Source organism: Solanum stenotomum, chromosome 5, assembly GCF_019186545.1.
Source record: "Solanum stenotomum isolate F172 chromosome 5, ASM1918654v1, whole genome shotgun sequence".
NCBI classification, from domain to species: Eukaryota; Viridiplantae; Streptophyta; class Magnoliopsida; order Solanales; family Solanaceae; genus Solanum; species Solanum stenotomum.
The window spans coordinates 51037156-51050552 of NC_064286.1; the positions used below are offsets into that span (position 1 = coordinate 51037156).

Genomic DNA, 13397 nt, shown 5'->3' on the forward strand with positions numbered 1-13397 from the left:
TGACTTAAAAATAAGTGCTTATAAACATTTTTTAACTTTATTCAAACACTTCAAAACTGCTTAAAAATTATTTTGGCTTAAAAACATCTAAAATAAGTCAATGCAAACGGACACTAAGGGCCTGCTTGTATTGGCTTTTGGCTTATGACTTATAAGCCAAAAGCCATAGGTTAGGATTCCTAGCTTATGACTTTTGACTTATTTTTGTTATTTTAGCTTTAAAATAAGTGTTTATAAACACTTTTTAACTTTATCCAAACATTTCAAAACTGCTTAAAATATATTTTGGCTTAAAAGCCTGTTTGGATTGACTTTTGGCTTATGACTTGTAAGCCAAAAGCCATAAGTTAGGATTCCTAGCTTATGACTTTTGGCTTATTTTTGTTATTTTGGCTTTAAAATAAGTGTTTATAAGCATTTTTTTTAACTTTATCCAAACACTTTAAAACTGCTTAAAAGCTATTTTAGCTTAAAAACACCTAAAATAAGTCAATCCAAACGAACACTTAAAAGCACCTAAAATAAGTCAATCCAAACGAACACTTAAAAGCACCTAAATTAAGCCAATCTAAACGGGACTAAGTCACCAATAGCCCTCAATGAAAATTTAATCACAAAGAGAAGAAGAGAAATCTGAATATGCAAGGAAGCAAGCAAGGATTCTTATAAGAATGAGGTGAGATAATTTCTGCATCTGCTTACCTATCATGGTTATATTTTATTTCAGAATGTAGAAAATCTTCGTTTTATTTTGTTTTTGTAGTTTTTTCCTTGCATAAAGCTGGGTTCTCACATTGTGCTATACTGCTATATATGAATATGGATGACGTGGAAGCTTTATTACTGTGTACCTTGTGGGTATTTGATAAAATGCCTGAAGAGAAGATGCAGGGCATGAGATGTTGCTCCTCTAGCACTTATGTGGATCATATGGCGAGAGAGGAATAGAAGAGCTTTTGAGGGTAGAGAAAGACCTTATACACTTGAGGAATAACCTATTTTCTCTTATTCCTTTTTGGTTCACCCATAGGATTCCTACACGTATAGATGAGTGTCTTGCGGAAGGATTTTCAGTAAGGGGATGAGTGTCTTGCGGAAGGATTTTCACTAAGGAGTTTCAAAGTATGAAGTAAGCATATGAAGAAGTCGAAGGGTGTTCAACATCTACTATATACAGTGTAATTTTTTCGTCGAAGGGGATTCAGATGAACCCCTGAGCACTTACTAGCTTCTCCTCCCAGATGGTGCGTGTTATTTGTAGAAAACCATGTCTCTTGTAAGGTTTTCTATTTTTGGTATACTTCTCGTATACAGGCAAGCTTTTGCCCTTTCCAAATGAAATTTATTACTTCATCAAAAAAATATGGTTGGGGGGGTGACATAGTGAATTTTCCCATGATCTTGTCTATTATTAACGATGAGAGTGACCAAATACAAATAGTTTTCTTGTAGTTTGGATGTTAAAATAATTAGGTTGAGGTTGAAAGATAAGTTCACTTTATATCTGTTTTGAAGTTCAATAAATCTTCTTTCTTAGAGAAAGCGATTATTGATAACGCTTGAAAGTTTTATATATTATTATCTGAAAGGGTGGAAAACTCATACCAGGATTTATGTAACTTTCTTAACGCGTTATGTTAGACATATTTCNGTAGTGACGGAGGAAGGATTTTCATTAAGGGGTATCAAAGTATGAAGTAAGCATATGAAGAAATCAAAGGGGGTTCAACATATACTATATAAAGTGTAATTTTTCGTCGAAGGGGATTCGGATGAACGCCTAGCACTTACTAGCTTCTCCCCCAGATGAGTGGGTGTTATTTGTAGAAAACAATGTCTCTTGTAAGATTTTCTATTTTTGGTATACTTCTTGTATAATTTATTACTTCATCAAAAAAATATGGTGGGGGGGGGGGGGGGGGGGGGNGGGGGGAGTGACATATAGTGAATTTTCGCATGATCTTGTCTATTAACTATGAAAGTGACCAACTTTTGACCAAGCTTCAAATACAAATAGTTTTCTTATAGTTTGGATGTTAAAATAATTAGGTTGAGGTTGAAAGATAAGTTCACTTTATATCTGTTTTGAAGTTCAATAAATCTTCTTTCTTAGAGAAAGCGATTATTGATAACGCTTGAAAGTTTTATATATTATTATCTGAAAGGGTGGAAAATACCAGGATTTATGTAACTTTCTTAACGCATTATGTTAGACATATTTCAAGGATGATTTCTGATTTCCGAGATTCTACATTCAACTGAAGTGACTTTGGATGTGATTATTATAATCTAAGCAGCATATGGCAGTTGGCATATGAGGAATTATTTTCTACATATGGAGTTGTTGGATTCTTGATATATTCCTAAGAAGAGGTTCACCTATGAACTTGTATGCACTTTATATACAACAAGAATTTCAGAGTTAAGGAAGATTCAACTGCTAAAGTAAAGTTTATACACTCTTCTGCATGAAACTATGGATGAAAGTTAAATATGAGATCTGAAAATAAAAATGAGCAAATCGAATGGTGTTACAATATTGTAACTGATCTTGAATTTAAATTATTATACATCATTTTTTCCTTCCAAAGAAACCATAAGGCTATGTTTCCCATGTGCAGATCTCTATTTCAGACAAAATGTTATCAGCAAATTACCTGTCTTCTGATCTCATGGTTTGCCCTTTGTTATATATGAGGTTCCTCAACCCCAACTGAAACCATTTAGGTCAAATTGCTTACAACTTGAAGCAGCATCAGTTTCATCATGCATGTTTAGATCCAGTTTAGGTTCAAAGTATGACAGCTTATACTCTTGCGAAGATTTGTGCCTCTGTGGCACTGATTCACTTCTGTTGGTTACCTGGTGAAATAGTTTGACATCTCTCTCTGTTCCATTGAAGTTTCCATCAGAGTGGTTCATGCTTCCATTCAGTTTTTCGTCTTGAAGTCCAATACTCATTGATAAGTTATTGCAGTTCGTCTCTCGGGTGAATGTTTTTTCTCTACCGTCGTTCATAGGGGAGAATAATCTTCTGTTCTCCTTGAGGTTGTCACACCATCGTAGTTCTGTCTGCTGTAGCCTGGTATCATTTTCAATATCCTTACACTCGATAGATGGTGTAAAGTCGAAAGGCCTCAATCCAATTTGGTTATCATGCATTGTGTTGTCCCTCAAAGAGCCATCACGAGAGGTCAAGCAGCTGTCGATTGAACGATCTGTTGGCTGTGTAGCTTGTGTGTGTTGGCTGTGAAATCCTGATAGCTCTTTTATATCCGGAAATGGAGAGTTCAGGCATTGATTGGATGCTTTGGATACGAATTCTGATAGTTGAACCTTGACTGCCTCTAATCCTACTGTTTCCATGTTTTGTCTTCCAAGAGTTTCTTGTGCTTTCTCAAGCACGGACTGCAGATATTTCCCCTGAGCTTCTATCCGTAACTGTAAATGTCGTTGTACCTATATCAGTTCAATTAGGCCTCATTTAGAAGCCATCAAGGAAAAAATTCCTTGAATTTTAAAATTTTACAAGAAAAAACCAAACATAGTTTCTTAATTCTTGAAACCAAACATGTGGACAAGCCTTGTTGGCTAAGATTGTTTAAGATATCCAGTTGGTTATCTTATCTCTACAATTGTGAGGAGATGTGTTTAGATTACTTAATTTCCCGGTGAAGTCTTCTTTTTAGAAGATGAACCTGTTTTCAAGTTTCATCACGCTCATGCTTCCGTTTTTTACATCATCAAACAGTAAGTCTCATCTTTTACAAGTATTTTTGGCATATGCTTTTGTTCTCATTTCTCATATGTAATACAATTCTGCAGTAATTTTGTACCTCAAGCTGCTCGTGAAGCCTTCTCTGCACTTCTATTTGCATTTGTATTGCTTCACTTATTTGAATATTTCTGAATAGATCAGATAAGTATTTGTCAGAATTACGTAAATCGAATTTTTTGCTAAGACATGTAATAGAAGGATGAATTGTTTAAATTAAGGAGTAGATGTTTTTTGTTCTTACTTGTTTGGTTGGGGTACCATGCTTGGATTACTCATACATGTTGCACTATTCTCAGATATCCTTTCTACTCCTGTTACTGCAACTATTCACAAACTCAGTCAGTTTATGAATGTTCCATCTCCATGAAAGAGATTTTCTGAATTTTAATTTTCATGAGAAGTATTTGATTTCTTACCAGCTTTATTTGTCCCACTAGCATTTGCTTGTCCATGGAGATTCTTACTTAGTCTGTATTTCTGCCATCATTTTGTAAAACATTAGTTTCTGACACAATCTAAGAGTATATAAATGTAAGAAATATTTTTCAGGGTTTTGGATGGAAACAAAACAAAAGTTCTTGCAGTTGATTTAAAAGATGTTTTGCCCCCTTATTACCAGTTCTGTTGTTTGGAATTATTGTCTTGGCAGCTAAAGTTTTCAAGGCTGAATATGGCCTTGTAGAATGTTTTGTTTACTGCATGGATTTTGAATGCCATAAAGCGAATAAGAACTAACCTGAAGATGACTCTTTAAGTGGTACAAGGTTAATCCTTGAATCCCCATAAGCTTTAAAACTGATTTTGGAGTGGCTTCTGCAATAGGATAATGTTGCAGTTAATTATCTTTGTGAAAAAACATCCTCATGTAATTGCTTATTCAAAATTGATGTATTTGTGTGCACTTACTGTCTGCTCCACCAAGTTGATTAACTGCTTCTATAAACCTCTCATGGAGGTCCGGTGTCCATTTCAATCTTGGCTTAGCATCAGTTGATAGGACAAGCCCTGAATCTCCGTTGCCATTTCCACCTTGCAGGAACAGATGTCGTTCAGGAACAGACATTCTTGTTGAAGGGTGCATGCTCTTTTCCTGGTGGTGATGATGGTACATCTTTCTAGCCTTCTGTTTGATGATTAGCAAATAAGTCTCGTGAAGCGCTTTAATAGGCAACAAATCATGATAGGTAGTTAGCTAATCATAACGCACCTGAAAGTGATCTGCTGTACTTGATTTCAGTCTAGTCTTTCCCTTCAAATACGAATCATGATTCTTCTGTATTCTCCAGACTATGATGTTGTTGTTGCTCCTGATACTCGGTTCAAGAGAACTGTTTACTACTGCTTTTATGTATGTCCTTAGTTGTACAACTTCACAGATCAAAGATGTTGCCAAAGAGCTCTTATAAGCGAATGGGAAGAGAAAGAGGGACGGGTCCAGGTGAAGCATAGAATCTTGGATAGGCCCAGTTGAACGCTAGAACCAATCTAATCTTCACAGCCGGCTCAAAAAGAGATCTCATCCTTCCAGTTTTACATATTTGTGGGTCCTAGCATGATATTCCTCTGCACTATAAGTTATTGAAACACTTAAACACCCTACAATAGGTACAAAGAATTGATCCTCCCGCGACTTTTGTGTACTAATATTCTTCATCTAGCAAAGTTTGGGAACCATATTCGCAGAATTAATATTGGAATTTTTTCTGATGCTGACTGAAAGAATCCACTATCTAATGATGTATAATTTCTTGAAACCTTCAAAACCATTTCACCTTTTTCAAATGGAAGATTCTGTTGACTCGAGCTTCAAATTACTCGGTATTGGATAAAGAACAAAGGAAAGAGATATGAAAATGGTTGAGAGATGCTTCTCTTATTTCATTTCTAAATGAAAAAGTCTAACGTTTTTCCAACAGAACACTTAAAACTTTGTGAGGGTCCTAAATAAGAATTAGTTGAGGGAGCATTTCCTATATACGTGTTTTATTCTATTATGTTGACTATAGGTTTGCCTTGGATAAAAAAAAGTTAATCCATGATTTCGGAGCTTCTTCCTCGTTGTTTTCCCATTTCACTGCTATTGATATTCTTTCTTCATGCTGGTGAATCCCTGTTTTGCCATCCAATTAATTCATTTCCCATTTTTTTAAGGCATGTACAAGATTCTCTTTTTGAGTCAAGGGTCTAGTAGAAACAACCTCTCTACCCCAAAAAGGCAAAGGTAAGGTATGTGTACATCCTACCCTCCCCAGACCCCACTTGTGGAATTACTCTGGGTATATTGTTATTGGTATTGTACTACTAGTACAGTACTAGATTTTCTTTCAGTTTTAAGGAGAAAATTGTGTTAGTTTCTTAAAGTAAGTTCAGGAGAAGCCCCTGGTCCCCTGCTGCTTTGGGCAGTGTTTTTAGGATACTTAGAAACTTTCATGCAATATCTTGCACTGTATTTAGTGATATTAACTTTTGGAATATGTTGAGCATTCTTTCGAGTAATTTAGTAACTGAAAAGGAAGAAGATAAAAAGGTAAAGAAATTGTTAAGAGATGCTGCTACTTGGCTTTGTCTGAAGGCCAAGAATGGAATAAGGAACAAATTCCTTTTTTGTCTTTCAACAAGTTTGGTACTTATTCAGCCTAGATGGAGCTAAAATAAGGGAAGATTGACCTACAAATATATATTTCCTTATCTTTAATTGGTATAAGACAGCCGTCTCCAAGGCATTGGGACGGACCCCTTTGAAAGGAGGAATACAATCATACTACTCGCTTTTATATATAGTTTTCTGATGGAAAACATGACAACTCGTTGCTCGAACATTAGTACTTGTCTTCCCCTTGACTCAAGCCTTAATTTGGTCTAATGATTCCCAGAAAGAATATAATAGTAGTAGTTTTACATTGATCTTTGTTTAATGTGCCTGTTTATTTGTTTAACATATGCATACATGTCAATTTGTTTGTCATAGGTTTTTTTGTCTCATGAGACGAACTTGAGTATCTAGTTCACTTGCAAAAATAACACACCTAGTTTCTGAACCTCGTTTACGCCATTTTTTACATTTCATATATTTTTGGAGGGGAAACTAGGGAACTCAAAGTTAGTTGTTTATGAAATGCTTAGTCTCTGTTGCACCACTTTCTTGTTCACTTTGCAAAGATGTGTTTATATCTGCTGTACTTTTTCTGCACTGCATATTTCAGAACGATAAAAAAGAGTGTCATTTAACTTTTAGTTGCATTCCATGTGAGTACGTTATCTAGTTGTTTACTGTATTTGAAACAGTGCCGCATAGTGTTAGTAACAACAACAACAACAACATATCCACAACATATCTAGTGAAATCCCACAAGCGAAGTTTGGGGAGGATAGAATGTACACAGACCTTACTACTACCTCGTGAAGGTAGACATGGTGTTAGTAACAAGATTCTGAATTTAAATTCTGTACATATTTAGTAAATTTCTTAACATATGTACAGAGTTTGGGCCAAAAGCTACTGGATTTTTACAAACTCATATTAAATACCTGCCTCCACACTCCACCCCTGATAAGTCTGCTGTATAGGTAAATACTTTGGACAAACATGCAAGAGAAAAAATATTTTTTCTGTTTCATAATCCTTTCCAACATCAAATTGATCGCGGAGGTCACTTTGATCGTTATGTTGGATTTCGTTTATGGTTATTATACGTAAATTCTTCACCTAACATGTTATCTATGTTTACTTATTTTGTCTTGATATAATATAGTGAAAGAAGAGGAGCCTTGGAGCAACAGTATTCTGTCTCTGTGTGACCTATAGCTCACACTTCACAGGTTCGAGCCGTGGAAGCAGTACCAGTGCTTGTATTAGGGTAAGTTGTTTACATTGTGTGCACCGGGTTGTCCTTTATAAAATAGTGAAAATTCCTAACCTCTGAACAAGGTATGCACATCAGTTTTCAGTTGAACTTTCAAGAAAAAGATCAACTGATTCTGATATCTTAGGGAATTTTATGCACTTTGGAGGAATATAATATTACAACCTTTAGGTAAAGTGGGTATAAGGCATAAAGCAAAATTCCCTCATACTGTTTTCCTGGCATGTGGATAGGAATGAAAATGAGGATGTGCATTTTAAGCTATGATAATAAATTCTTTTTGAAATTTAATAACTTCATCTTATAGATATACATTGGACTATAAGTATTGTGAAACTTTATACCAAAAATGTATAGCCCCTACAAGTAAGATATTTATCTTGTGAAACTCATGTGTTTTAAATTGTTTGTCTTTTTTTGTCATTCTCAGTTGTCTTTCTGTTATGGTAAAATATATTGATGATTGATGATGTCTACGATTTATAGTTGATTTATGTTCTACATCAAACCCTAAGTAATACTTCCCCGTTTAAAAAAATGACTTTCTTTTCTTTTAAATGTTTAAAAAAGAATGATCCTTTTCCTTTTTTTGACAATACTTTAGTTTCAGTTTTTTACGTGGCATATTGAAGGCCACAAGATTAAATGATATTTTGGTATATTTGATACAACTTTAGTTTAGGACTACAATATTGAAAAGTTTTCTTTATTTTTTTAAACTTTGTGTCAAGTCAAACTGGACCATTTTTTTAAAACGGAGGGAGTATATATATATATATGGATAGATTCATGCTTTGAATTCTATGTGTTCAAACTGGCATTATATTTTTAAATGTATACGTTCAGATCTACTATTTGATGCAATTTTAGTCGATTTTTACACATAAATATATGTTCCGTGTCAAAAGTATTGGATTCAGATGAACTCGGTGTTTCAGATATTAATTAGACATATATATATATATATATATATATATATATATATATATATATTATAATAATAGTGATGATGGTAGAGAATATTAAAATTATGTGATAAGCTTGTTTGACATAACTTGAATATTTTGTCACATCAAAGTTGATAGGAGAACAACTTATGTAATTGAATATTTTTGAAACGTAATATATATACATATATACATTGAATTAGAAGTAGTATAAAACCAGTAAAAGTCATTTCATATTTCTCTAAATAATAAAATAACCCAAATCACTCTTTTCTAGTAATGGTGCATTTTAAAAAGTACTTAAGTTTGCCTTTCTTTTGATGTTGCAATAAAGCAATTTTAATGACTGCTTCTGGTTCCTTTGGTTTGTACTCTTTGCCTTTACTATTCCAAGCTATTTATCTTTTGTTGCTTTCTTTATGTTATTTTCATGATTTATATTCTCCCACTTTAAAGAAAAGAGAACATGTGCTCTTGTTCTTTCTTGTACTTGCATTTCCTTTTTGATACTCTTATATTAAATTAATCTTACTTATACAAGATAGAAACTCACTATTAAAATTATCAACAAAAAAAAAAGAGCATTTCAAATCATCTTAGGGGAACTAGTCAATGCTCGATCAATATAGTGTGTATATATAACATAAGTTTTTTCTAAGCAGTGTCGACTTGTTATCACAACTCAACTTATATTTGAGTTAGCTAGAGAGTGAAACATGTAAATGTTCTAAAAATTTACTTATTACATATCCCAAATTAGTGTTGGTCTACAATATATATGTAGGGATAGAGCTAGCTAGGGAGAAGATAGTTCGATTGAATTCCCTTTATTGAAATATTATATTGTATAATAAGTTATTACGAAGTTTTTTGAGTTGTGAATAAGATGCAGAATCCCTTAATATGAGAAAATTGGATGAAGCAGTGTCGGATGACATACTACCGATTGTGAAAACAAAGCTAGTCTTCGAGTTACAGGGAAAGACAAATTTAGGATTTCTACACATGAGTGTACCACTAGAGATAATATATATTTAGTGATAATTGATCCCTAGTTTTCTAGGTAAATAACTCAACTTTCAACCAAGTACACTATTTAACTTTCTTGTAACATAAGTGTTATCAAATAATATTATAATAGCTTTTAGAGAATATATACATACAATACCTTATTTTACGGAGAGATCATGAATTCACGTACTCCATATTTTACATGTAATTATTCACCCCTGGTTATAGGTTTAGTAGAACCAGTAGTTTTGACTCAAACCATGTATTCATATTAGACGGTCCATTCAATATGTACACATTATTAATTCATATCATATGCTTTAAATCACGACTCCGTCTCTTGGAAAATTGGACAGATGTAGAATTGGAATTGGTGAGTAGTTGTTGACCCCAGAGTGAAGGCACTGGCCTAAAATAAAAGGAGATAGCAATGACCACAGAATGATATTCCTTATGGGAAGAAAAGGACTTGTTGGGGTTTAAGAAAAAAAGGTGAGATTCTTCTTAGGGAAATGGAATTTTAGAATCTTAACTCAAAACTAAAGTGTTTGGGACATTATTCTCAAGTCAAGAATTTCTTCCTTATTCCTTTTCCTATTTATAGGCCACTAATAATGGGTTCCTATAGCCCCATTCTTCCTTTTTACCCTTTTTAACTTTTCTTAACAATTCCCTTAAATAAATATAATACTTCTTAACTATCAATATGCATATATGTTTTGGTTCAAAATCATGTTATATGTTTGCTAAATATGTATAAAAATTGAATTTTGATCTTATTTACTAGCATTTGATGTTGTTGTTATGGAAATTCAGAACTCATAAAGTTTAAATTCAGAACTCTTTACGACTCTTACTTGTGTAGTACCATGGCTCGTGCATTGTCTTAATCGCGATTTGAATCATAATATTTGAGCTATGTTCATCGAGAATACGTCGCAACCATGAGGTTTAATTCTTGGCAAGGAAAAAATACTAGCTGGTCATTTCTTTTTCATTTGTTCAAGTCTTGGTGGACAGAGTTACTTGATACATGTACTGGTGAGAGTGAGAGGTAGTAGATATATCGTAAAATTAGTCGAAATGCACACCACAATTTATTTTATTTTTTAAAAATATGATAACAAAATTAAAAAAAATTGAGGCACGTCAAGATGTTGCAAAGTTTGCTTCTTCGAAAAAGAAAAAAAAAGAATGAAGCGTACCTTCAAACGTACGTTATTTCTAATGAAAAAGCGGAGGCATAATGAGCCGACGATACATTATGATTTGTTTTGTACATATATCTAAAATTCAATTTTAAATTTCGTTATTTGGTAGACAACATTCATTACTAATTTTATTTATTAAGTATTTCTTTTTAAAACCTGTTTTGATATGTTTTGCTTAAGCCAATGGTCTATTGAAAATCATTTGTATATCTTCGCAAAATAAAGATAATATTTGTGTACACACCACTGATCTTCCCAGAATCCATTTGTATATTACACTTGGTATTTTTGTTATTGTTGTTGTTATACTTTATTAACCTTCAAGAAAAAAAAATCAGACATTGCTCAAGTCTTTAGAAATGATAAAAATGCATGCAAGATGACAAACACCGTCGTTATAAACAAGTTCATAAAAAGATGCATAATTTTTTTATTTTACTGTATAATAAACCACTTATATTAGTAAAAAATATGGATTTAACACACTAATTTTATCAAGCTTTTGTAAAAAAAGAAGGCATGTTGCCAATTAGCTTTTATTAACAATCAACAAAGAAAAAAGATAATGTACATCATTTTTATAGTATAAGCTTATGCTAAAACAAGAAAATTGCTAATTAGAATTGAATTTTTAAGTTTTACAATTGTGTCAACTAAGTCAAAAAACTAATGAAATTTTCTTTGTAGCAGATTTGATGGGAGTTATATATGGTCAACTACATCTGTCAGTGGATTAATTAGTCTTCAATTATCCCACTGCATATTCATTGTCTTAATTAGAGGTGACAAAAATAGTCCAACAATATATAACCCGTCCAATTCGACAAAAATAGTACAGTCCAACAATATATAATCCACCCAATTCATCCAACTTTTAATAGGTTGAACATGAAATGGGTTGACGGTCATATATATTCCTAATTTTCATCCATGCATAGTAATCATAACGCCCATCACTACATCACTAAATATTCTGATGAAATTAATCAAATCATCTTACGTGGAGGTCTTAGATTTAAGTTCTAAAGTGAAAAAGTTTCTAGTAGGGCGCACTTGGCCTCTTAATAGGTCTTACATGCCCGAATTAGTTGGGGATTTAACTCCCATTGCCCGGCATAGCCAACAAACAACAATTCTAGTGATAATCCAAAATATAATAATAAAGTAAACACTTAATCATATTAATTTACATAATTAGCAAGGATAATTTGAATAAAATTCAACAAATCATTATTGTCATGAACAAAAGAGGATTTTAATTTCATGTTATCAAAGTCTTTGTTACACTTCAAAACAGCACCTAACAACCTTAACATCTGCTCTTTGTTTATATATATTTCCATCAGATTGAAAAGCTACTCTTATGCTTTGCAGTTGTAGGAACAATTACATCTTTAATGGTTAATTGCGTTTATCTTTGCACCTATTACCCTTTTGATTTTTCTAAATAAAGCCGATTTACACACTAGTCTCTTTAATTTATTATCAATTATCTAATTTCTTTGGTTGATCATTATAAATATAAAATTCGATCTAAAAAATAATAAAATAAAGAAAAATATATTAAATGAACTCATGAGTAAAATTGTAAAGTAAACAGAATGATACTATAATGATCTAACCAGTCAATCAAATTCAATGGTATTAATCCTTTATAGTTGTAGGAACAATTAAATTTTGAACCTGATTATTATTCATCTAAAATTTAAGTTGAACAATAACTCCTAGCTACGATTTGAACATTTCGCCATTGAGTGGTTAATTTATGAATGATAACTTAAATATGAATAGATTTTTACTTGGGTCAAATTAAATTATTATATATCATTTAATTTATTTTTATATATTGTGTGTTTTAATCTCATTACCCAACATATATTCAATATAACATTATAAATAATTTTTTTTTTAAAAATAGCGTGTACACAATCTTATTCTTACAGTGTGAAAGACGTAAATAAACGTATTGCAAACATATTTAGGACTTGTGATGTTTTGTCCCATGACATCTCTAGAAAGGATCAAGTAAAAATCACAACCATAATAATCATGAAACAACAATATAAAAGAAAAAAGCAATTATTTAATTGTTTCTTTATGACTATTTATTTTATCTGTTATTACAAATCTTTTTTTTTTTTTGAAGTAGTGCTGAATTTCAAATAGAGAACCTATTTATAATTTAAAAAGAGAAAAGACAGAAGAACATTTAGAGAAAAGAACACAATGTGTATGGTATGTGGGAACTGGGAAATACTCCCAATTATGTTTGATTGAGAATTTTTTTTTGATTTTTCTTTTTTTTTAAAATAAGGAAAATGTCATTAACGGTTGGATATTAAACGGATTTGAACTGCTTTATTCGATCCTCAATTCCTTTACGAGGTTATTGAAATAGAAGAAACAGAAAGAGAGTACAAAAAAAGAACTGCTACCACTTAGGCTAGAAATAAGACCATAAGGTTCGGATGAAATAGAGAAAATAAGTTCTTCAAAACTATATTAATTATGTCCTCGTCAATCTTCAACCCACCTCCTTCCCTCTCCTCGCACCAACAGCTCACTTCCTGCTCTCTACTTATTTTTA

At 32.5% G+C, this 13397-nt stretch overlaps 1 protein-coding gene across 4 annotated transcripts; it reads right to left on the reverse strand.

The window, feature by feature from the left end:
- Positions 1-2526: 2526 nt before the first annotated feature.
- On the reverse strand, positions 2527-5269 carry LOC125866006 (myb-related protein 2-like). Of its 4 annotated transcripts, none has more exons than XM_049546283.1 (7): positions 4986-5269; positions 4685-4898; positions 4515-4591; positions 4195-4255; positions 4020-4101; positions 3837-3906; positions 2527-3459 (listed from the first exon to the last, which is right to left on the reverse strand). In XM_049546283.1, exons 1-7 carry the CDS (start codon positions 5223-5225, stop codon positions 2704-2706), a joined length of 1500 nt encoding a protein of 499 aa, XP_049402240.1. In that variant the 5' UTR covers positions 5226-5269; the 3' UTR covers positions 2527-2703. The 4 variants fall into 4 exon arrangements, with proteins under 4 accessions (XP_049402240.1, XP_049402241.1, XP_049402242.1 ...); XM_049546284.1 differs by having other exon boundaries at positions 4020-4095; positions 4685-4901; positions 4986-5240; XM_049546285.1 differs by having other exon boundaries at positions 2527-3441; positions 4685-4901; positions 4986-5240.
- Between the last annotated feature and the right edge of the window lie 8128 nt (positions 5270-13397).

Coding starts and splice junctions, on each gene's coding strand:
- LOC125866006 (XM_049546282.1), bottom strand. CDS start 5,225: ATGCTTCACCTGGACCCGTCCCTCTTTCTCTTCCCATTCGCTTATAAG. Junction 4,592..4,684: donor TCAACTTGGTGGAGCAGACA/GTAAGTGCACAC, acceptor ATCCTATTGCAG/AAGCCACTCCAAAATCAGTT. Junction 4,256..4,514: donor ACTTAAAGAGTCATCTTCAG/GTTAGTTCTTAT, acceptor AAATGATGGCAG/AAATACAGACTAAGTAAGAA.